Genomic DNA, 22,889 nt, shown 5'->3' with positions numbered 1-22,889 from the left:
TCTCCTGGAATAAATAATTAAACAGTGGTAGGTAAATAATAATATACTTCCTATATGTATACTACTTCTATCCATAAAGAGTGTTCTTCTGCAAACCAACTGACTTCAATTTTACAACTAGAGATGTATATAAAGTATTATTTTTTTTCACTTTACATACAGAGAGGAACACCGAGGTCCTGAGGGTATAAGAAATTCTGCTTAGATGATTTGCTGAAGATCACCCGTAACTAACTAGTTAGGGATAAAACTAGTACTTGGGTCCAGGAGACTTGCTTAGCTTCCCTTCCACCGAGCCACGTCTTGACGGATTGGTTCCAGGAGATTCCTCCTCTGTGGGACATGAGCGCACCGGTGTAGTTAGTGATGGAGCTGACCTGGGCATTCGGGGCTGCTGCAGCGAGCACCCAGTCGGCTCGTGAGCTTTTCCGATAGAACCCTCAGACTGGTCTGGGGCTACCCTAACCCCTGAAGGGACATGGGGGCTCTACTCCAGCCCACAGAGAAATCTTGCGATCTCTTGGTCTGAATTTGCATATATAAGAGAAGGTGCCCTAAGCCAGGTGCCCAATGCCAGGCAGCTCTGGTGGAGTCTGTGTTGACCTTCCCACCTCCCTCTTGGTGTCCCAGCCTAGACTTCCAAATTGCTTCTCTTTGGGTTCTCTCTTTCCAGAAAGATGGTTTACAATACATTTTCTTCACTAACTTCAGAATACCCATTGATCATTATGAGTGCAGTTGTTTTCTGTAGGAACGAATGCCCTTGTTTGAAATGATGGCTTTGGGAAATGACAGTTTCTAGTGAACAAACATTTATTGGGCACCTGCTGTGCTAGCAAATATGAAGAAAGCAAGGGTTCATTAGAAATTTTTATACTTTCCACTTGCTGATAGTCACATAAGAGAGACAAAGTATGAACATAAGTAACTCATCCAGGGAGAACGGTTCAAGTCAAACACAGCAGGAGGGGAGCTGGAGGCGAAGAGGAGGTCTGAGGAGCCCCGGCGTGACTGGTGGCCAGATGTAAAGGCGCGGTGATAGGACGTGGGGTAGGAGGCGGCAAAGGCAGGAATGGGGAGCGTGTGAGGATGTGGAGTCAGTCTCTGGCACCGGCTTGACAGCCCTCTGTGGCAGTGTGCACACCGCAACAGAACTGCGGTGAACCAAGCTTGAAGCCAGCGATAGTCAACCTGGTCCCTACCGCCCACTAGTGGGCGTTCCAGCTTTCATGGTGGGCGGTAGCAGAGCAACCAAGGTATAAATAAAAAGATAGATTTAACTATAGTAAGTTGTTTTATAAAGATTTATTCTGCCAAACTTAGCAAAAAGCCAACATAAAGTACTTGGTAAGTAATTATTATTATAAGCTTTAACTTGCTGTAACTCTGCTTTATAAATTTTATAAAGTAAAGTTAATTCCCTACTTTATAAATCAGCATTACTGTGGAACCGGTGGGCGGTTGGAAAATTTTACTATTAACAGAGATACAAAAGTGGGCGGTAGGTATAAAAAGGTTGACTACCCCTGCTAAGCTGAGTCAGTGAGCTCCGGGGACCAGAGAGGCAGTGTAGCTAGACTACCGAGGTAATGCACCTGCATGGGTAGTGCTTGGTTGCTAGCTTCTCCAGCCAGATGCAGAGTAAGCCCTGGAAGGGCTCCTTCCTTCCTCCACCTAATTGTCACTTGTTGGTTTGACAGTGGGGTCAGTGAGTTGACTTGTACAGAGGAATGTTACCTATGTCCCCAGCCACTTCCTTGCTGTTTGGAGACTTTATCAGTTTTTCTCCTATGGAGAAGACAAGATCTGAAATATTTATTTGAATTCAGTATACTTAAACATTTATGAGTAATAGCACGTACTATGTGTCAGACCCTGCCCCGTATTCTGTGAAGGATATACAAATGGATAAAACATAGCACTGGCCTTCAAGGAGCCTTTGTTCTTATAGGGGAAACAAGGCAAGTGAATGAATACAAAGTTGATTGACATGGGTCAAGTCAAATGCACGGGAGGAGAGCTGGAGGCAACAGCAGCCAAGGTTCTGCCTCGCATAACAGTTATTTGTCACAGGGGAGTTAGGAAGTGCTGAAGGAAACTCCCCTTCATTCTTCCCTTCCCCCCCCATTTCCCCTCTTTTATTTTGGATCACATCCAGTTGCTGAGAGGAGGGTGGGCACATGTCATAAGAATGGCTTCTGGGGGCCAGATCCGTAGAGTTAAATAGGGGATGGGGGGGGTCCACTTTACAAGATGAGGAGAGCACCATGCGGTGGGAAAAAGTTGGTGACATTCTGAGGTCTGTGAGTAGCCCGGCTTGTGAGGCTGTTGAGCATTTGGGGTGGAGTGATGGGACATAGGTCTGGAGAGGCAGATCTCGACCCTGCCTGGTTTCACATTGTCTGAATAAATACAGTTGGATCGCACTTCGGAGTTTGGCTCGGTCGTGCCGATCTGTGGACAGATTGCGATGGGCCCAGTCCGTGTTAAGGTTATGGTAGGGATAGCTCTCTCTCTCTGCCTCAGGGTTAGAAAGATGCTCACCTTTTTCTTTACAGCAGTGATGAAAATCGAGTCTCTGAACACATTAACTCGCTTTGATTACAGCAGATACAGGAATTTCATAGACTGGAATTCAGAAGGATTTTAGCTGTCACACCTTAGAGAAAATATTGTAGGCAGGCACTCAGTTTTAAAATGGAAATTTTGTACCTTTTGTAGATAACTAACTATTGTCTTTATCAGTAAAGAAAATTTCAGCTTTCCTAAGCTCATTTTTCTTATGGATTTGATTAAGGTAACTTTTCTTAATAAAGAGTATACCAGTCACAAGCCTACCGTATTGTAAAGAAAGACATATAAAGCACACTTGCAAAGCCCACAACTAGAGGAGTAATTATTGGAATGAAAAGAGATCCCCCCCTACTTAGTGCCATAGGTCCCACTAACTGTCCTTTTTTAGTTAATTTAATGGTTTGTTAAAGAGCATTCATTCTTGGCTATTTGGAGAAATCAAAGTGAGAGCAGCAACCTTAAAGCTAAAGCACTGAAGATCAATGAAGATGAATCTAATATGAGAGTGGGGCATTTGTGAAATGATACTTAGCCGTTAGGAAAATGTGAGTTGATGGGAAAAGCTAAGGTTGCATACTTTTAAAATGGATGTCTTCCTGTAAGGAGAAGAAGAACTTTGACATATTTAAAGGTGAAGTCTGATGGCTTATTTTCTAGACCTAAACTAGGATAGATTGAGATGGGGACCTGATGTCCTGCTGAGGCCTGGTCTGGAGTTCCCTTTCTTCTGTATTGCAGTTCCTAGATTCTCAGGGCTATAAAGCAAAGGTGCAACTCCTTCTCCCACCTTCCTTGGTTGCACTTTTAACTTTGAGACTTTTTGGAGTCAAGCCAGTCTGGACTTGGACGTGGTTGAGCAGGACTGTCTGAAACATGGCCCCCAGAGCTAAAAGGAATTGAAGCATGAAGCTATATTGTGGCAGCCATCACTTGCCGCTACAATAACATTGGATCCTGCAGGGAACCTAGATTTTCACACTTGTCACATTCTTGGCCCACGCTAGCCCGAAGCAATAACCTTCTTCTAGTTATAAAGGAATGCTCTGGAGGAAGAAAAAAAATCAAGATTAAATATTTTTCCATGTTGAAAAGATAGATTTCTAAACTTTATTTTGTTTTATGAGGATTTACATAGGTATTGCTTTTGGTTCAAATATTTAATATAATTATAATATATAGCATTGCTTCACATTTTGGGGCTCTTGGTGAAATAAGGTGATTTTTTTTATGATGGCTGATACATGGATCATAAATAATGATAATAATAATTTATTGATCGCTCTCAATATGAAACACCATCATAAATAAATTCTTAGATTTTATTTGCCTAATTTTTGGTAAAAACTCCTCTAAAGTCCATGACACGTATTTTTTCCTTCATGAGCAGACTGTGTGAGATGGAGGATGTTAATAATGTCGTAGGCCCAGGTCCAAGTTTGTCAGATGCCTTCCGCTGTGTTAGAGACCCTTTGACTCACTTGATTTTGCTGCCTCTTCACACATTGAAAACTGTCCCTTCTCCGTGTATCACTTTTGAGCAGACTAACATTCTTCCGGTCGTCTGGGGGAAACTAGACAACCTGGCTTGTTACCTTATGTGTAGTTCTAACCTGGTCAATTCTGAACCTGATATACCTTCATGCGGCTGCGAAAGAGAAAAGCGTTTGGCTTGAGGCAGCTGGTTTCCACAGTCCCCAGAAATAGTTCACCTCTCTTGTCTCTTTGCTGCGTGCTGCAAGATGGAGACTTTTGCCGTATTGGTTGCAAAGTTAATGCATATAAATTACTACCTCGCTCTTTGTTACATCCTTTTCACCATCATTAAATGAATGGGATCAAGCTTTGGTTTATAATGGTTTGTAAGCAAAGCTTGTCATCATCTAGCAGAACTTTTCCCCTGCAGGGTGAGAGGTGAACATGCTAGTGTGCTTACCTGACCCACCAGGCAAGGAGTGGTTTCCACTGAGAAATTCTGATGCCGCTTGTCAAAGGCAGGACAGGCCTCAGCCCCCAGACAGAAACATAGAAGAGCAGATCTCACTCTGTCTTCCTCCAAAGCCCTAAACTAAACCAGATCAGAAGAGGTAGAAAAACAAGGGAGACGGGGTATAATTTTCTGACTTGGAAAAGCTCAGATCTCATTAGTTGTTAGGTTCAGAATAAGTCAAGGGCTGAGGTATTTTTTTCTTTCCATGTGAACTTTCAGCTCAGTGTCATGTGGCATTTTATTTTTCTTCTGTTTGTAAAAGATCATGCTTCTTTCTTTCTGTCTGTATCCTCACTCCCTGTATATTTCTCATTACATTCAGCAGGGCTTATAATTTGCTATTTTTAATTTTAACTACATCATTCAAAGATGACATACCGCTAATATCTCATGATTGAAAAAGAAGTTTCGTGTTGTTTTTTTTTTTTTTTCACCAGCTAATTTACAAACAACTGAATTGAGATAATGATTTAAATGAAATAACCCGGTGGATGTTCTTGTGCTTAGTGGATTTTAGGGTCTTATTTTTTTGGTCTTTCTTACATGCTTATTTTACAAAGCTGGAAGGAAAACTTGTTTTCATCACTGAGGAGAAAACTTTGCCAAGTTATTTGAAAACCTACTAAATGCAAAGTTTATTTAGGTGTTTGGCTTGCTGTCTGAAGCTTTGTAATGGCCGGTTTTTATTTCTATTTCCTTATTATTGCCCAATTACTTTGTTGTTGGTGGTCACAATAACTTCCACCCTTGGACTAATACTTTGCTTAGTAGGCCGTATTGTGCCTTTCAGTATTTCTGGAAAAGAGCCTTTAAATATTTAGTGGCAGAAGAGTGGTGCTTCGTCAATAAGTGAGGTTTTAACGTACACGTGTGGAGGAGCCACCTACTGATGGCCTTTCTTATACTGACAGGACAACAATCCCCTGAGAATGACAACACCATCAAGGACCTGCTCCCAGAAGATGCTGGGATCGACCACCAGACTGTTCACCAGCTGATTACAGTGCTCATGAAGTTCATGGCCAAGGACGAGAGCAGCGCCGAGTCAGACATCAGCAGCGCGAAGGCCTTCAACACGGTCAAGCGGCACCTGTATGTCTTACTTGGCTATGACCAACAGGAAGGCTGCTTCATGATTGCACCTCAAAAAATGCGCCTGTCAACTTGCTTCAATGCATTTATTGCAGGGATTGCCCAAGTAAGTGTAATAATAGCTTTCAGAAATCATACTGTTAGACTTTCAGTAGAAGCAAGTAATTAAATTCCATTTGCCAACAGTGGCTGAGTGTAAAGGTTTGTGCCAGTTATTTTATTAGTCAGGGTATGTGGAGGGGACAGCAGAGGCGAGGGGGACTCAGCGACCTGATGTCCTGGAGGGAGTTTGGGATTATGTTGGAGGGGGCTAAAATATACATAATATATAAATTCACCATTTTAACCATTTGTAAGTGTACAGTTCAGTGGCATTAAATACATTTGCATGGCTTTGTAACCATCACCACTATCCATGCCCAGAACATTTTCATCATCCTAAATGGAAACTCTACCCATTGAAAAATAAGGTAGTGTAGGGTTTTTGTTTGTGGGTGTTTTTTTTATTTTAAAACAAGTTTTAATTGGATTTATGGAGGTGACACGGTTAATAAAACTATACAGGTTTCAGGTGTACAGTGCTCTAACACATCATCTGTCTATGTACTGTGAGTTCACCCCCCACGCCATCTCCTTCCATCACCATCTACCCCCTCTGACCTCTTCGACCTCCCCACCCCCTTTCCCTCTGGTGTCACCACGATTCATTTCTTTCTAAAAATCCTTTTCCTTTTTGGCTTCAAGTGGAAAACTGAATTAATCATACAACTTACTTTATGCCACATTATGATTATTGGCTGTTTCATGTTTGTCTGCTACTTTGAGCTGCTGTGTTATCTGCCATGCTTTAAGTGTCCATTTTCCCAGCGGTGAACACACATGATGCTTCCCAACTCCTCACTGCTCCAAACAACTCAGCGATGGACAACCTTGTACGTGCACCTTATTCACTAATGTGGGAATTCCTTGGGATATGATCTAAGAGCAGGATTAAGGGATTGTGGGGTATAGTGTGTGCCTAATTTGACCCATGCTACAAACCTGACTCTCTAGAACGGCTGCACCAGTCTGCAAAGGGTGGAGCTTGGGGCTTGAGAGACATGGATATTAATTTCAGCTCCGCCACAGTTACTAACTGTTATGGCCTTAGGCATCCTCTGCTTGTTTTGCTAATGGGTAACGGACTTTTGTGGGAAAGATTAGAGACAATGTACTGCAGAGCACCTTGCTCAGTGCCTGTCTCCTGGCAGGACTCAGTGATGGTAGCTGTTATCGGTGAGCTCAAATAGATTGTAAAATGATGAACACAGGTCGGCAAAGTGGGAGCAATCCATAGGTGGTTAGCCCTTGCTGCTGCGGTAATCAGACGGCTCACCTCTGACACTCAGTGTCTGTGATGAAGAGAGAGTACACCGTTTCAGACCCTAAGCTCTCTCTCCCTTCCTCCCTCCTGCCCTCCCTCCCTACTTTCTTTCCTCCCTCACTTCTCCCCTTCTAAATTTATGTTATACATATTCATTTAGAAATAGAATCAATAAGTTATAATACAAATCTCCAAAAAACCTGTGATAAATAATTTACATTTTGTTATGTATCACTGGCTCCAAATACACACATACATGCATAAATATATCATGCGTGCATACATACATACATACAGGTTTATGTATACATATGTATGTATATGCATGCACATTTTTTTTTTTTTGGATTTTTCTGAAGCTAGAAACGAGGAGAGACAGTCAGACAGACTCCCGCATGCGCCCGACCGGGATCCACCCGGCATGCCCACCAGGGGCGATGCTCTGCCCACCAGGGGGCGATGCTCTGCCCATCCGGGGTGTCGCTCTGCTGCGACCAGAGCCACTCTAGCGCCTGGGGCAGAGGCCAAGGAGCCATCCCCAGCGCCCGGGCCATCCTTGCTCCAATGGAGCCTCGGCTGCGGGAGGGGAAGAGAGAGACAGAGAGGAAGGAGGGGGGGGGGTGGAGAAGCAAATGGGCGCTTCTCCTATGTGCCCTGGTGGGGAATCGAACCAGGGTCCCCCGCACACCAGGCCGACGCTCTACCGCTGAGCCAATGGGCCAGGGCCTGCATGCACATTTTTAATAATAGGATTATATTATACATACTGATAGACCTATGTGTAACCTTTATAAATGAAAATATATTACAAAGTTCATATAATGGAAGAAAGTTTGCACATTATATCCTATTTAATGGCTGCATAGTAGTTTGCTGTCATAAAAACAATCTTTTATTAACTAGTCCCATATTGTTAGATTTGTAGGTTGTTTTCAATTTGGGGCAGCAATAATGTTGCATATCTTGATGCATACATCCTGGAACAGTTGTCCGATTATTTCCTTAGGACATATTTAATTAATGTATTAGAAACTATGCACTTTTTCTGACTTCTGACTGCACATTGCTAAATTGCTCTCCTGAAAGATTGTACTGAGTAACACTGTTGCCAGTGGTGTCTGAGAATGCCCATTTCTCCACATGATTTCCAATACTGGGTGTTTTGGTTGATTATAATCTTTATTCTAGTTCATAGTTTAACAGGATATTTTAATAGATGAAATTTTATTTTTAATAAAATAAATAGATAATTAGATAATTAAGTTGATCAAAACTGTTTTAATATAAAAGTTTTTAAAAATTATTTGTGAGGTTGGACTTTCCACCCTTTATGTGTACTGGCTATTACTCTTAATATTTTGTGAGAAGCCTGTTAAATATTTTGCCTGTGTTTTGATGGTTCAGATTTTTCCTGTTGGCTTGTAAGTGTTCTTCACAGTTTTCCTTAAGTCATGACTTTCTTCTCTATTTCAGGTCATGGACTATAACATTAACTTGGGGAAACACCTTCTCCCCCTGGTGGTTCAGGTGCTCAAATACTGCTCTTGTCCTCAACTACGACATTATTTCCAACAGCCACCTCGTTGTTCCCTTTGGTCCCTCAAACCTCACATCCGGCAGATGTGGTTGAAGGCCTTACTGGTCATCCTTTACAAGGTGAGTGGCTGTCGTTACTCCTTTTCTGGGTGCAGTGATTTTCTTAGGAGGAAAACGCTTAAGAGACCTACGTTGAGAATTTTGTAGGACAGTCGTTTGACCTTTGGCAGAAGAATGGTCATGCACAGTTAGCGCCCAGAAGCAAAGAGCTACTGGAATGAGAATAGAAATGGAGCCCCTGCCGGCGTATTCTCTTGAAACCGCTTAAAACAAAAATGGCTGAATTGTAGAACATTGATAAAAGAAAACCTCTATTTCTGATCAGAATCTGCCATTTTATCCGTACATTAATTCTTATGTTAGAAAGCAAGAAAAAGATTTAAAATTGCATTCAGACACCAAATGTTCACGCCAAGATAATTTTCTTGAAAGGAATTGTAACCACAAACTGACATGCGCTCTGACCAAGGTTTGGAGCAAGAGCATAGCAAGGACTATGGTCCCTTTTCAGAATAAGGTCGCAATAAGAATATACCTATGTTTTTTGCTTTTCTCTATTTTTTATTTTTATTGCCCCAAACTACTGAGAAAAATACCTAGCAAGATCAAGTGGACTACTTACTCTTCAGAATAACCATTGGTGTTTATCTCCATTTTATTCGCAGTATCCGTATCGAGACTGTGACATCAGCAAGGTCCTGCTTCACCTGATTCACATAACCGTCAACACACTCAATGCTCAGTATCATAGCTGCAAGCCCCATGCCACCGCAGGACCCTTGTACAGTGACAACAGTAACATAAGCAGATACAGCGAGAAGGAAAAAGGTACTTTCCCTATCTCGGTGCTGTCCTCAGTCTAGCTCGACTCTGACGCATTTCTGGGCGGCGTCGCCTTTAGGAGATAGAAGAGCGCCCGCAGGTAGCGTTCTAGAGTGAAAAAAATCACTTACTGCTTCATTCATTTTCCAACTTTCCCAGGAATGTCACTGCCTTAATGTTTTTTAAGTGAGCATTCAAGAGAAATAATTAATACGCTTCTAAAGCCCATTTCATAAGAGATAGTATTTAGTTAAAAAAAAAAAAAAAGCCTGCTGTTTGGTTAAAGAACCTTTGTCAGCCTTTTCCTATGTGATGGACACACCTTGCTTGGGCTGTGAGGTAAATCTTGGTCAGCACTTAGTGGAGCCATATCATCTCTTCAGTCTCTCGTTTGCTCCTGGACTTTGTGCTCACAGATTTGAATGGAGTCTAAATTTGCCGAAATGCTTTTTCCCTAGCCACCTTATTCAATAAGAATCGATTTAAGGCAACTGGAATGAAATTTCTTGGCTGTGTAGGTTGACATTATTTCCAATGTTGACATTTTTTATGTTGGTAGCTTTTCCACCAGCAGGCAGTAGAATAAGACTTCCGAATAAAATTATAGCCTGTAAGTGTTTAAGCGAGAGCTGAAGAACTAAGGTGTGTATCTTCAGCGCGTGTCGCAAGGTGACTAGACTGGTAAAAGGCGACATCATCTAATCTGATCCTGGGAGAAAGCCAAGTGTCTCATGGCCCTTTGGGGTGTTATATAGGGTTACATAGTGGTGTTAATATAGTTTGATTTGGTTGACTGCTCTGAAAATATCTCAGTAGGGTGGTTTGGAACCGGCATTCCGTTACTGGTTTATTGATGCAAGGTCCAAGAGTCTAGGCTGGCCATAGACAAGCCTCCGAGTACTAAGTTTTTCAGTTATGATACTAACCAGCTCCTTTCTGAAGTATATCTTGTCTACCAGTGTAAGTACTAGTTCCTGAGAAATTGGGTAGATTCAGTTACACAGTGGATGTCCTCAGTGTGGGCTCAGTGTTCGGTGGGCCAATCTCAGATGAACCTTTCTGGTTGGGAGGTGCCATCTTGAAGTCTTTCCTCTCTATTATTCAGTACATTTGAGAATTATTTCCAAGACATGTAATGGAAATTGCATAACTATTTCCTCAAAGAACTATTTTTTTTTAAAAAGGGTATATATATATTTTTATAAAGGAAATATAAACTAAAACATATCACTGTGTTGCATCTCCCCAGAAACACAGGAATTTGATAAGCTTTCTCATCTTTGTGGAAGTTCACTGGGAGTTTTGTATCTATTTGGATTGTTAACATTTACTTTTTATTTGACAAAAAAAAAAAAAAAAAAAAGACCAAAACTTAACCTGATGTTTGTACTCCCCTTATACTCAAGAAATCGTCAATAATCGTAGTTGCCCTGGAGCTTTATTTTGTCATATAGACAGACAAAAACTTTAGGTCAAAGGCTATGATTTCAGTGACATTCAACTTGAATAGTAGGCTAATCCCATGAACTGTGGTGTCAAGTGCATTTTAGTCGCCCCTTCTCTTGCTGTTTTGTACCTGGCTTTGGCTTTCCAAAGCATAACAGAGACCATTGGAAATTAAGTGAACTTTATGGGTCGGAATGTGGCCAGCCCTTTTCCTTATTAATATGTTTTTGGGCTTTTCTTTGATTTAAAAGTGGCCAAATGGAGATAGAAGAGGACATAGAAACAAGCTTGACAGGCACTCTAGTGACCGGTTTGTCTATGGAGCCTCAGGATGATGAGTCACATTTCTTCCTGGGAATTCATGATATTTACACAGGGCAGAGCCTTAACTCAGGGGAAATATTATTTTCTGTTTTCTTCTTTTCTTTGTTTACTCTTTCAGTCCATAACCATTTGTGGAGCTTTCGAGATGACCAGTGGCTTTCCTAAGCTTTTTCTGTGTGTCGTGTGTCCCATTGCCAAATGTAGAGTACAGTATTTTGCATTCACAAAGTGTAAGGTGCATGAACTGTTAGGCTGTGTCTATGCCAGTTCTGAAATCCCAGGAAGGCAGATATTTTTTTGGAAAGAGTGAAATCTACTCCTTTTGTTTCCTTTTCTTTTGCCAAATTAACCTTAAACATGTACCAAAAGCAGGGATGTCAAAGAGTATCACAGATTCCTGATTTGTACGTGTTACCTGGTTTTAAGCGCATTGGAAACGCTTCCACATGAAGGCTCTGTTGGAATATTGAGGTGCCTCTCTTGACACTGCTGCCAGTTGTCCCATGGGAAACGAGGGGCAGCTATGTACTGGGCTGCCCTGTTCCACATACGGATGACTCGATGTCTGGATGAAATGCCGAGCCGTGGCTAGACCTGGGCTGGCGTAGGAACCTCCCCAGGCTAGGTTCCCTGTGATGCTTTCGTTGAAATGCTTGTGTAGACACAGCCTAAGAGAGAATAACCTCGTAAGTGTAATTTTGACTTTTTCTCCCCAATTAGAAGAAGATAGTGTTTTTGATGAATCTGATATTCATGACACACCTACTGGACCCTGCAATAAAGAGTCTCAAACTTTTTTTGCAAGATTGAAAAGGATAGGCGGCAGCAAGGTGGTGAAATGCCAGCCGGTTGAGATGAATGTGCAGAGAAGTATGAATTTTTTCCTCTTAGTACTTTTATGCAGAAATGTTGTACTCTACCGTTTGTTTGGGGTGAAATCTTAATTTTATTATGTTACTACGCATTTTAATACTGTTGATTTTATATCTATGTATGCACAAACAGTATATATATATATGCACAATTATATATATACGTGAATTGACAGAAACATCATTAACATCATGATCGTCCGACAGGGCCATTGCTTGATTTGATTTGTTGCAAAATGTTTGCTTCTCTTCCACACAATTTGAACACAGTTTCCTAGATCTACCTCGGCCAAAAGCGATCCCCTCTCCTGTGTACAAATGAACAGGGCTGAGGAATTTTCCCAAAGCCCAATTTTGGAAATATGCTCTTAAACTGCCATTGTGGGTTCTTGCATTCCAAAGTTTGTTTTGTTTTTTTTTTTGTTTGTTTTTTTAAATTAGAATGAACCTTACAAAAAAAACTTGGCCAGAAAGTCAGTTTTGCCTTCTGGTGGAGCTGGGATTGTCATGATGATTTTATGCTAATTGTATGCCCAAGTATGAGGGGGAAAAGAAACGGTGGAACCTCCCAGTAAAAGAGTACTAGCTTTTTCTGTTTCAATCAGGTGAAATAGAGCTGGCTGAATATAGAGAGACGAGTGCGTTACAAGACAGCATTCTCCACTGTGTGAGAGAAGAAAGCATTCAGAAAAAAAAGCTGCGCTCTTTAAAACAAAAATCTCTTGATATAGGGAATGCAGACTCCCTGTTGTTTACATTAGACGAGCACCGTAGGAAGTCCTGCATAGACCGGTGTGACATAGATAAGCCTCCCGCCCAGGCTGCTTACATCACGCAGAGACAACGTGACCACGGGCGTCCCAGACAGAACTCTGCTACCAGGCCTGACAGTACCGACGTCCCTGAGAACCCTGCTGCGGAAGGTTTTCGGGAGATGCGGAGGCCCGTGATACCAGAAGTTAGGTTAAACTGTATGGAGACGTTTGAGGTCAAAGTCGATTCTCCCGTGAAGCCCGCTCCTAAGGAGGATTTAGATCTGATAGATTTGTCCTCAGATTCAGCCTCTGGGCCTGAGAAACACTCTGTGCTCTCAACATCTGACAGCGACTCTCTTGTGTTTGAACCTCTTCCCCCTCTCCGAATAGTAGAGAGCGACGAAGAGGAGACCATGGACCAAGGAAATGATGGTGCCCCTGGTAAGAATGCTGCCTCCTCGCCCTCCCTCCCCAGACACCCTTCTGTCCTCAGCCTGAGCATGACTCCCCTTGTGCAAGTGAGCGTGGAGGACTGTTCCAAAGACTTCTCTTCCAAGGACTCAGGAAGCAGTCAGCCAGCAGGCGACCAGGACCCCAGTCTCATAGTTCTGGAAGAGCCCGCAGACCCTGCAGAACTGTCCAGGTTAGTGGGGCCGGAGGACTTGTCCTGCGGCGGCCTGCTCACACTGAAACAGAAACGAGACCTCCTCCAGAAGTCATCCGCCCTCTCCGAGATGTCCCTGGACGATAACTTTGAGCCCGGCATCGAGGAGGAGACGCCGGGTGGGCTGATGGCAAGTCCGGGGGCAAAAACCGCCCTCCTCCAAGTCCCCGAAGACGCTGAGAACCCACGGGAGAGCGAGAAGCCCGACACCAGCGCTGAGTCGGATACAGAACAGAACGCCGAGAGGAAGGCAGAAGAGGAGGGAGGGGAGGAGTCCGAATTTAAGATCCAGATCGTCCCCAGGCAGAGGAAGCAGAGGAAGATCGCTGTCAGCGCCATCCAGAGAGAGTACCTCGACATCTCCTTCAACATCCTGGACAAACTGGGGGAACAGAAAGATCCAGGTAAGCTCCCGCCCCTTCTCCCAACCACATGCAAGTTTGTGCATCTTCCTCGCTAGGATCTTGGCGCTGACTATGCATAAATTTACAATCTTATAATGTCGGGGGTGACATTATAATTGCTTCCTAATCACTCCGAAGCCTTTCTGCCTGGCCTCATGTGTTGGATTCAGACGTGGTCCCATCGGCTCCATAAACATTTCTGCATCTGTTGTTTTTAAGCTCTTCAGTCAGTTTTTGACTGTCCTTGGAAATAAGAGGCAATGCTGAATTCGTATCAAGATATTTCAGGTCCCGTTTTAGCCTCCCTCAGTCAGCGGAAGCCATTAATTGGAACCTTTTTGCTTTTTGTTTTCCTGCTATACACTTTAGGGAGCTGTGATCTAGTCCAAAGGAGGAGCGAACAGGAAGGGCTAAATAAAGCAAAGAGCACTTAGAATAATTAAGATGTGACTGTATACTATAATCTTTTAGGGCCTGCAGCTGATTATATATTTTACCCACTATCAGCAAGATGGCGGACAATGTATGCTCTCAGGAACCAAAACAAAACAAAACCCAGCTATAACTGACCCTTAATCTGTGGACACCATTTGATGGTGAAGTTATCATAGCCCATGATTTCCTGCCTCAAGTGCCATTTCTTTTTTCCTCAGTGGCACTACTTCTATGACAGATAACCGCAGAGACCTCATTTTCTTTCCTTTTTTCCTCCCGTAAGTGAGAAGCGGGGGAGGGAGAGAGACAGACTCCCACATGCACCTGACTGGGATCCACCCAACAGACCCCCTACTAAGATATACTCAGCCTATCTGGGACTGTTGCTCTGTTGCTCAGCAACTGAGCCATTTTAGCATCTGAAATGAGGCCATGGAACCATCCTCAGTACCTGGGGCCAACTTGCTCCAACCAAGCCATGGCTGCAGGAGAGGAAGAGAGAGGGAGAGAGAGAGAGAGAGAGAGAGAGAGAGAGAGAGAGAGAGAGAGAGAAAGAGAGAGAGAGAGAGAGAAAAGGGAGGAGGAGGGGTGGAGAAGCAGATGGTCGCTTCTCCTCTGTGTCCTGACAAGGAATTGAACCCAGGACATCCAAACGCTGTTCTGATGCTCTACCACTGAGCCAACCGGCCAAGGCTGATACCTCAATTTCTGTAGGGGGTCCTGACACTCTGAGGAGGTGATGTGTCTCGCCTCAGGTTACACAGCCAGGCAGGGACAGTGCCAGGACGAGTGTCTTGATTCTAGTCCTGGTTCTCCCACTCCTCCATACAGAAGTCGCTCCTAAGAAAATGGGCTCCAGCCTTTTATTTGCCTGGCTTTTCCTGAGGTTTCTAGCTATAATCTACCTCATAGGACAGAGCAGTGTACCTCAAAGGTGCTCTGTGAAAATCTATTGAACATTAATGTGTTTGGAGAAGGTCATGCTCCAGCCAGGCAGGGGGGAAAGAAAAAGATCCTGGTAATAACAAGAAGTTTAAGAAGGTTTCTAGGGAAACCGGGATACCTTTTTTTTTTTTGTTTGGAGCCAGGAAAATTTCTGCATGTAGATGGTGGAAGGCATTGGCCTAGAAACTACAGAGGTTTCTAGGATGGGTACATAGGAAACTATGTACGGTCTATGAATGGGTATATATAGTATATATAATAGGTTGTAGTACATATGTTGTTTATGGGTGTTGCTTTCTCTATTCATCCTTATGTTAGATTGTTGCCCAGGATACCAGGGAAGAAATTGGTTTTACATTAATACACTTGTTACTCGGACAAGAAGAAAGTATCTGACAGATATAATAATGTGATTTTAAACATAATATATATTGTCCAGTCATAAGCATTTTCTATCTGTGTAGTGCCCCACCTCTCACAGAATACCAATCTCCTACCCTTCCTTGCTGGGTGTTGGAAGGAGACCCATGTGCTCAGAGAACGACTCAGCTTCCCCAGACCTTCCTGCCCCCATCAGCTGGAGTCGAGGGAGGCCAGACTCCCTCCCCTCCTAAGCCCTCTGTACTCACCACCTTGCCACTGCCAACTGCCTTGAGCCCACCAAGTCTGGTTTCATCGTGCACGTTCTCTCTATTCACGTCTGTCCCCGCAGGGAGCCCAGCCTGCCCTCATTTTGCTCACTGATTTCCATAAGGCCCTGCACACCTCCCTCTCTTAATCTTTCTCCTGCCTATTCTGATTTCTGAAATCCTGCCTTGGTCAGAAATTCAGGCCCTTCAATGAGCAAAATCCCTTCCATACTCTTTCCTCTGACTGTTTCCTTTGCCTTCTTATGGAAGGAATAGTGGAAGCCCAGCTGTCCCCTCCTGAGGACATGGCTTTCCCCACTGCCCGGTGCCCTGGGGCTTGGGTAGGGGATAGGCATCTTCCTGCTCATTATTACCCCTTCAGACTGTTACTCCCAGCAATGTTCTCATGATGATGGAAGAGGCACAAGAAGAATAAGCCCAATTGCACAGGTGTTTTTCAAGCCCTTGCTCAGGTTATGGCAGCAAACATTTGGTTAGCTGAAAATAATCACATGGCTGACCCCGAAGTCAAAAGGGGAAGTATATTCTACCTCTTCGGTGGGAGGAACTTCGAAATCCCACGACAAAGGGTGTGGCTTCAGGGAGGAGTCAAGTGATTGGGCTGCGTCTCTCATATATTGCTTGATACATACTCATACTGAACAGTTACCTGTGGTTCATCTACAATAAATTTAATCTGGGTGTCCTCCATTTTACCTGACCACCTTAATCTTCCTTCATAGTATATCCAGAATCTGGCCCCTTCTCACGACCTCCCCAACATCTATTCTGGTCTGAGCCACCATCACCTCTCATCTGGGTCATCATTTAACCGTTAACCTGTCCCCTGTCTTCTACCCTATTGATGCTGTCACTTCCCAGCATAGCAGCCAGAGTGATCCTTTAAAGCATGAGATTATACCATTCCTCTCTTAAAACCCCCTGTTGGCTCCCCATTTCTTTTTTTCTTTTTTCTTCTTTGCAAAAGAGAAGCAGGGAGGCAGAGAGACAGACTCCTGCATGCGCCCCAACTGGAATCCACCTGGCAAGTCCCTTATGGTGATTCTCTGCCCATCTGGGGCTGTTTCTCCATTGCTCAGTAGCCGAGCCACTTTGGCACCTGAGTAGAAGTCATGGAACCATCCTCAGTGCCTGGAGCCAATTGCTCCAACTGAGCCATAGCTGCGGGAGGGGAAGAGAGAAATATAGAGAAGGGAGGGGGAGAGTGATAGAGAAACAGATGGTCGCTTCTCCTGTGTTCCCTGACTGGGAATCAAACCCAGGACATTCACGCTGGGCCAACGCTCTACTGCTGAGCCCACTGGCCAGGGCTACCTCATTTCTTTCATAGTGAAAGCTAAAGTCCTTAAATCCCTAAAGTGCTTCTACATGGTCCCGATTCTCAGACTTTATTTTGCCCTGCTCTCTCTGCATTTCTTCTCTTCATCTACAGTGGCCTCTTGCCATTTGTTGAACACTCTCTACGTGGTCCTGTCCTAGGGCCATTGCACTGGCTGTTCCCTCAGCCTGAGACTGTCTTCCCTAGATACGTGCCTGGCTCATTTTCTCATTTCTTTTCATTCTTTGATCAAACCCGAGGCCTAGGCTACACCCAGTTCTAAAGAATCTTGGTACACTAATGATTATTAATAACTATCTTACAGTTATGCTGTTCCTTTAAAATTAAAGATGCACCAAGGATTTTAATAAGCATACAAAAAATAAAAAACAACCTCTAAAAGTGTCAATAATCTTTCAAAGAATTCTTGAAAATTAACACTAAGCTTTCTCATTTCTCTATTATTGATGGGATTATTATGCCATAGAAGCAGCATATATAAAACAGAAGCAGATAGGGGGAAAAGAGATAATTGTGCAGATTTTTAGCTAGCGGCTTAGGGAGAAGGCCTGAGAGAAAAATAATAATCTTTACTATCGTAATGATGAAGGTAATTTAAAATGGGTAGTTATTTTATGCTTTATTAAAAGAGTTTGGGATAGATAATTACAGTTATACTTTTTTTTTGTTGTTACCAAGAAGTTATTAATCTGACAACCATATCTATTCAGAAAGCCCTCTGAGAATAAAAAATAGATGTTTCAAAATCAATATTCAAAAGTTTTCTCCCACACTTTCACCTGGGAGATCTATTTTACTTTTTATTTCTGACAGTTTTACAAGTTTTGTGGTCATCCAGTAATAGAATAACATCTGCATACTTATGTTGTAATCATGGGTCTTCCTCTGTGGCAAGAAAAACATGACTGATTATAGGAAAAGGATGAGACAGAGACATTATTAAGCTTAAGCACGTGAGCCATTTAGGGTGGGCATCCCTGAAGTACAGCACTGTATCATCATGAGAGCCAGGGGTGGTGGCTTCCGGTCACTCTCTGTGTCTAGTAGAGAGTGCTACCTGACATCTCAGGATGTTTGTAAAGAATTTTAGGAGGTTTGCTTTGATAACCTATTAAACTTTTCAAAAAGTTTTAAAGGATAATCTCTACCTAGAAAAATGTGGAATACCTCATTTCCCATTAGATTAATAAGACAAATAACATGTAGGAAGGAAATATTTCACCTGAGATACGTTTGTCAAATAGAAGAAGCAAATTATCTAGTCTGTTTCTTTCTCAACTAGTAAATCATAAAATCTGAGTTAACAGTATTTATTTCAATGTTCATCAGAGTCCCTGCTCTTAAATTACTTACAGTGTAGCGAAGTTATAGGCAAGTGAATAGAAAATTACATCACAGTGTGTTAGGTTAGGGAGAGATTAGGACAGGGTTTTCCGGAATGAACATGAGTGTGTCACCTGAGCCGTGTTTCTGTCTGCACAGTATTTTTCCTATTGAAAGGAGGGGTTCCTAAAACCCTTCCCGGAGGAGGAATTTTCTGTGTAAACTGAGATGTGAATGATGAGCAGGAAATTGCCAGACAAAGGTGGAGTGGTGGAATAATATCTCAGTGGAATGAACTGGAAGCACCTTTCAGTATTAGATGAAAAGAAATTGCATTCAGGGCAGTGTGACCATGGGAGCCTTGGCTTGGTCATTGTGCTTTCATTGACCTCTAAGAGGCATACCCACAGGTGCAGAGTGCCATATGCAAGCAATTCCCCATGGAGCTTTGAACCCACTTCGTATATAATTCCACTAAAGTCATTAATAGGGACAGAAAGTAGATTAGATTATGGTAATATAATATAAGCAGAATGGGTGTATGAGCAGGGTGGAGGGGAAAGGATAGAGAAAAGGTTCTAGGACTTGCTTTTGAATCAGTGCCCTGAGTTTGCAACGATATTTGTGTTTGTAGATCCCTCTCCTAAAGGACTTTCTACTTTGGAAATGCCACGGGAGTGCTCATCTGCCCCGACGCTAGAAGCAGGTGTGCCAGAAACAAGCAGCCATTCCTCAATATCAAGTAAGATTTCCTCAACATTGTTCTTGGAACGCTATCTGCTGCATTATTTTCCATTCTCACCCCCCCCCCCCCATATTGTTTTCTTCTTCTATTTTAAATGCTGTGTTAGCTTCCGAGGTGATACTGTATTGTTTGTTCTCAGGGACCCTGAGGCATAGGCCCACCTTTGTTAACATCTCAAGTGTTTGATAAAGCAGTGTGATATAGATGGGAACAGAATTCTGATTTGTTCAGAAATAGTCACTGAACTTCATCATTCAATGAAATTAGAATTATATATATTACAAGCCTAGACATAAAACATGGAACTGGGTTTGGGACAAGTGAAAAGCGTTGTCTACGGCAGAGTTTTACATGAATCACTTTAATTCGAATCACCTCCATCACTGGCAGAATTTTATCTAGGTTATCATAAAATAAATGTATCTGATATCTCATGATCCCAACATCATGGATGAACCAAGCCCTTTTGGATCTGAAAATAAAAAATGGCCCGACATTTTATAAGATTTATATACAAGGCCACTATTTAGAAACTTCCTTCTGTTTTTGAGTCCTAGATTGTGTCATGAGGAGCTTGAAGCGAAGACAGGAGTGTCCACCTGGTCAGTGGAGGCAATGAAGAGACTTTAGAATAGGAAATGGTTCGCAGGAACCAGGGATATGAACAGAAGTGCAAGTTCTGCAAATCCTCATCGCATGTCCTTGTCACATGCGCGGCATCGTTTGTGTCCCGTGTGGATGCTGCCTGAGTCGCTGGTTAATTTTCATTTGACTCTCTTAAAATGAGGATGATTCAGAAAAAAGCCAGCTAAAGATCGTAACTTAAGAAGCGGGACTGGTGTAGAACGACATCATCATCTTTACCGTTCAGCCCTTCTTTCTTTCTTTTTTTTTTTTTTTCCATTTTTCTGAAGCTGGAAACAGGGAGAGACAGTCAGACAGACTCCCGCATGCGCCCGACCGGGATCCACCCGGCACGCCCACCAGGGGGCGATGCTCTGCCCACCAGGGGGTGATGCTCTGCCCATCCTGGGCGTCGCCATGTTGCGACCAGAGCCACTCTAGCGCCTGAGGCAGAGGCCACAGAGCCATCCCCAGCGCCCGGGCCATCTTTGCTCCAATGGAGCCTTGGCTGCGGGAGGGGAAGAGAGAGACAGAGAGGAAAGCGCGGCGGAGGGGTGGAGAAGCAAATGGGCGCTTCTCCTGTGTGCCCTGGCCGGGAATCGAACCCGGGTCCTCCGCACGCTAGGCCGACGCTCTACCGCTGTGCCAACCAGCCAGGGCAGTTCAGCCCTTCTTACATGCGTTCATTCAGTGGCTGTTTATATCGAGGGTCTGCTGGGTGCCAGGCACCGCGCTTGGCCCTGGGGAGCAAAGGCAGATAAACAAGACACCTCTTCTTCCCAGCGAGTCTGCAGTCATGATAATAACGAGACACCATTTATTTGACATTTGTCATGTGCCAGGCACTGTGCTAAGTGATTTACACAAATTGTTACCTTATTCAATCCCTTATATTATTAGCATTCATGGCAGATGCTACTGACTCCCAATTTATAGAGGCAGGAATTGATTCCAGGGCTGTCTGACTTTTCACGCCTGTGCTCTTTTGTAGTACACCTTACAATAATTCAAGGTCAGTTATAACAGAGACTATAGGAATTCTAAGAAAGAGTTTCCCAGTGACAGTTATTTGCCCTTTTGATAACCAAGCATGCTAGTTCTGAATATAGTTATTCTTTTTTTTATCATAAAAATCTGTTCGATAACCTGATAAAATGCCCATTTTTAAGTCTACATACTAAAATCATGAAAGTGTATTTTCTCCTAATTTGCATGAGTCATCAAAACAAAAAAAAGAGCGGATTCTAGTGAGAATTCCAAGTTGGGTATAATTTGAGCTAAGATGAGTTGGTCGGTTTGAGTTCAGTGCTGGTTTTATGTATCATTAAATAAATGTATCCAATGTACCAGTAAACCCTGAGTCATGACTGAATTCACCGCATGGCACCTCATGAGATCTCCGCCTTCCTCCTCCTCTTCATTGAAAAAACGTATCGTATCGGTGGCTCTTGGTGATGTGTACTTGGAGGCCTAACGCCAGGTGTCGTATACACTGAGCTACACGTGCAGGGTTTGATTCTCAGGGAATTCTGTTGTCTTTAAAAACAACTGAGGATTGGAGAAATTACTCAATCACTAGAGGTTTTAAATCTTTTTTTTTTTTGCTGCTAATTTTTAAATTTGTTAAATCTTCTAAAAGAGTTCCACTTTTGAACTTTGAAGAAGCTGTACTTTTAAAGTGAGTCATCAAATTGTGAATTTTACCAATCAACTACAAGAATCAGAGATTTTTTTCATATTAGTTTTACGTAGTCATTTCCATGAATTCAGTTAACGTGGGTTCCAAGACACAAGAATTTCTATCATGACTCCCCTCTTTTTTATCAGTTTATTAGCTGATTATTTTGTAGCTAAGCATGCCATGATCATCATGAATCAAACAGCATGATAATTACATTAAGATAATGTTATAATTGGTTTCACATCACACGGAGTTGCTGCCTTGATACCATGGTCGCGAAAGCTGTGTGTAACATTCAAGGCTTTCCGGGGGCCATATGACCATCCCGGTTTCTACCATCCCCGAAATGTCGTGCAGAGCTTCAGTTTCTGAAATTGTCCTTTTAAGAGAGTGAATGACCACAAGCTCTCGAATATCCCAGTGTTTGGGATCATGTAGAAAAAGCACGTTGGTGATGCTCTGCCCTTCCCACTGGGCTGCTGGCTGGGATTGCCGGGACCCCTCACAGAGGACTGGGAGGGCGGGCGGCAGGCGCTCTCCACTCAGCAGTCTGCTGGCAGAGTGCTCTCCGTTGTTTTTCTGGTTTGGAAATGCTTATAGCTCCACAATTTATGGGTGGGGTATTTGTCGATGCCTCATTGCGGGATGACTACGTAACCACTATTTTCTAAAACAAGGATGTTCAGTAGACTATCCGTGTGGAATGCTCTTAGATTCATACTTTTCAAAAAGTTAAGTGGAGGCTTGTAGAGACTGAAAACAGTCAACATGTTTCGGCTTTACGACCACCTCATACGCTGGTTGGTTTCTAGTAACATGACTTCCTTTGCTTCAGTTTCTCTAAATTGGGGTTGATATGTGTCATTCTACTCAAACACACACACACATGCACACACACACACGAGGATATAATGGTGTCTGAAACTATGTATGCACAAGTTACATGAAAGAAAGTTGAGCTGTAAATTCAAAGTGAAATTTTAGATCCTCTTTGGAACCAGGCCGTGTCTATAAATAAAAAGTTAATGACAATGATCATCTTGTTGTAACCGGGGTGAATATTTGCAGGCTACACGTAAGTGCACATAGGCGCTGCTTCTTTCTTTACTGAGTGAAGAAAGGCACCCGGGATAGCATAGTGCCTTGTTTCTCCTTTGGACAGGAGCATACACTTTACCAAACAATTACGAATAGCCGATGAAACTTCAATGAAGATGCTGTATGGATGTGTAGAGCCTTTGTGTGCCA

At 43.0% G+C, this 22,889-nt stretch overlaps 1 protein-coding gene across 4 annotated transcripts in view; it reads left to right on the top strand.

Annotated features, from left to right (window-relative positions):
* The window catches only part of UNC79 (unc-79 homolog, NALCN channel complex subunit), a 246,226-nt gene that overhangs the window by 161,917 nt on the left and 61,420 nt on the right, over nt 1–22,889 (top strand). For all 4 annotated transcript variants that reach the window (XM_066276137.1, XM_066276136.1, XM_066276135.1 and 1 more), the window contains 6 exons: nt 5,473–5,759; nt 8,490–8,672; nt 9,278–9,440; nt 11,925–12,074; nt 12,682–13,899; nt 19,226–19,333. In XM_066276137.1, the coding sequence (XP_066132234.1) occupies nt 5,473–5,759; nt 8,490–8,672; nt 9,278–9,440; nt 11,925–12,074; nt 12,682–13,899; nt 19,226–19,333 (2,109 nt within the window). The remainder of the gene's footprint in view (nt 1–5,472; nt 5,760–8,489; nt 8,673–9,277; nt 9,441–11,924; nt 12,075–12,681; nt 13,900–19,225; nt 19,334–22,889) is intronic.

The sequence above is a fragment of the Saccopteryx bilineata genome, chromosome 4, assembly GCF_036850765.1.
Source record: "Saccopteryx bilineata isolate mSacBil1 chromosome 4, mSacBil1_pri_phased_curated, whole genome shotgun sequence".
Lineage (NCBI taxonomy): Eukaryota > Metazoa > Chordata > Mammalia > Chiroptera > Emballonuridae > Saccopteryx > Saccopteryx bilineata.
The sequence above is the reverse complement of the archived record's forward strand: the minus strand, read 5'-3'. Positions and strand labels throughout refer to the sequence as shown.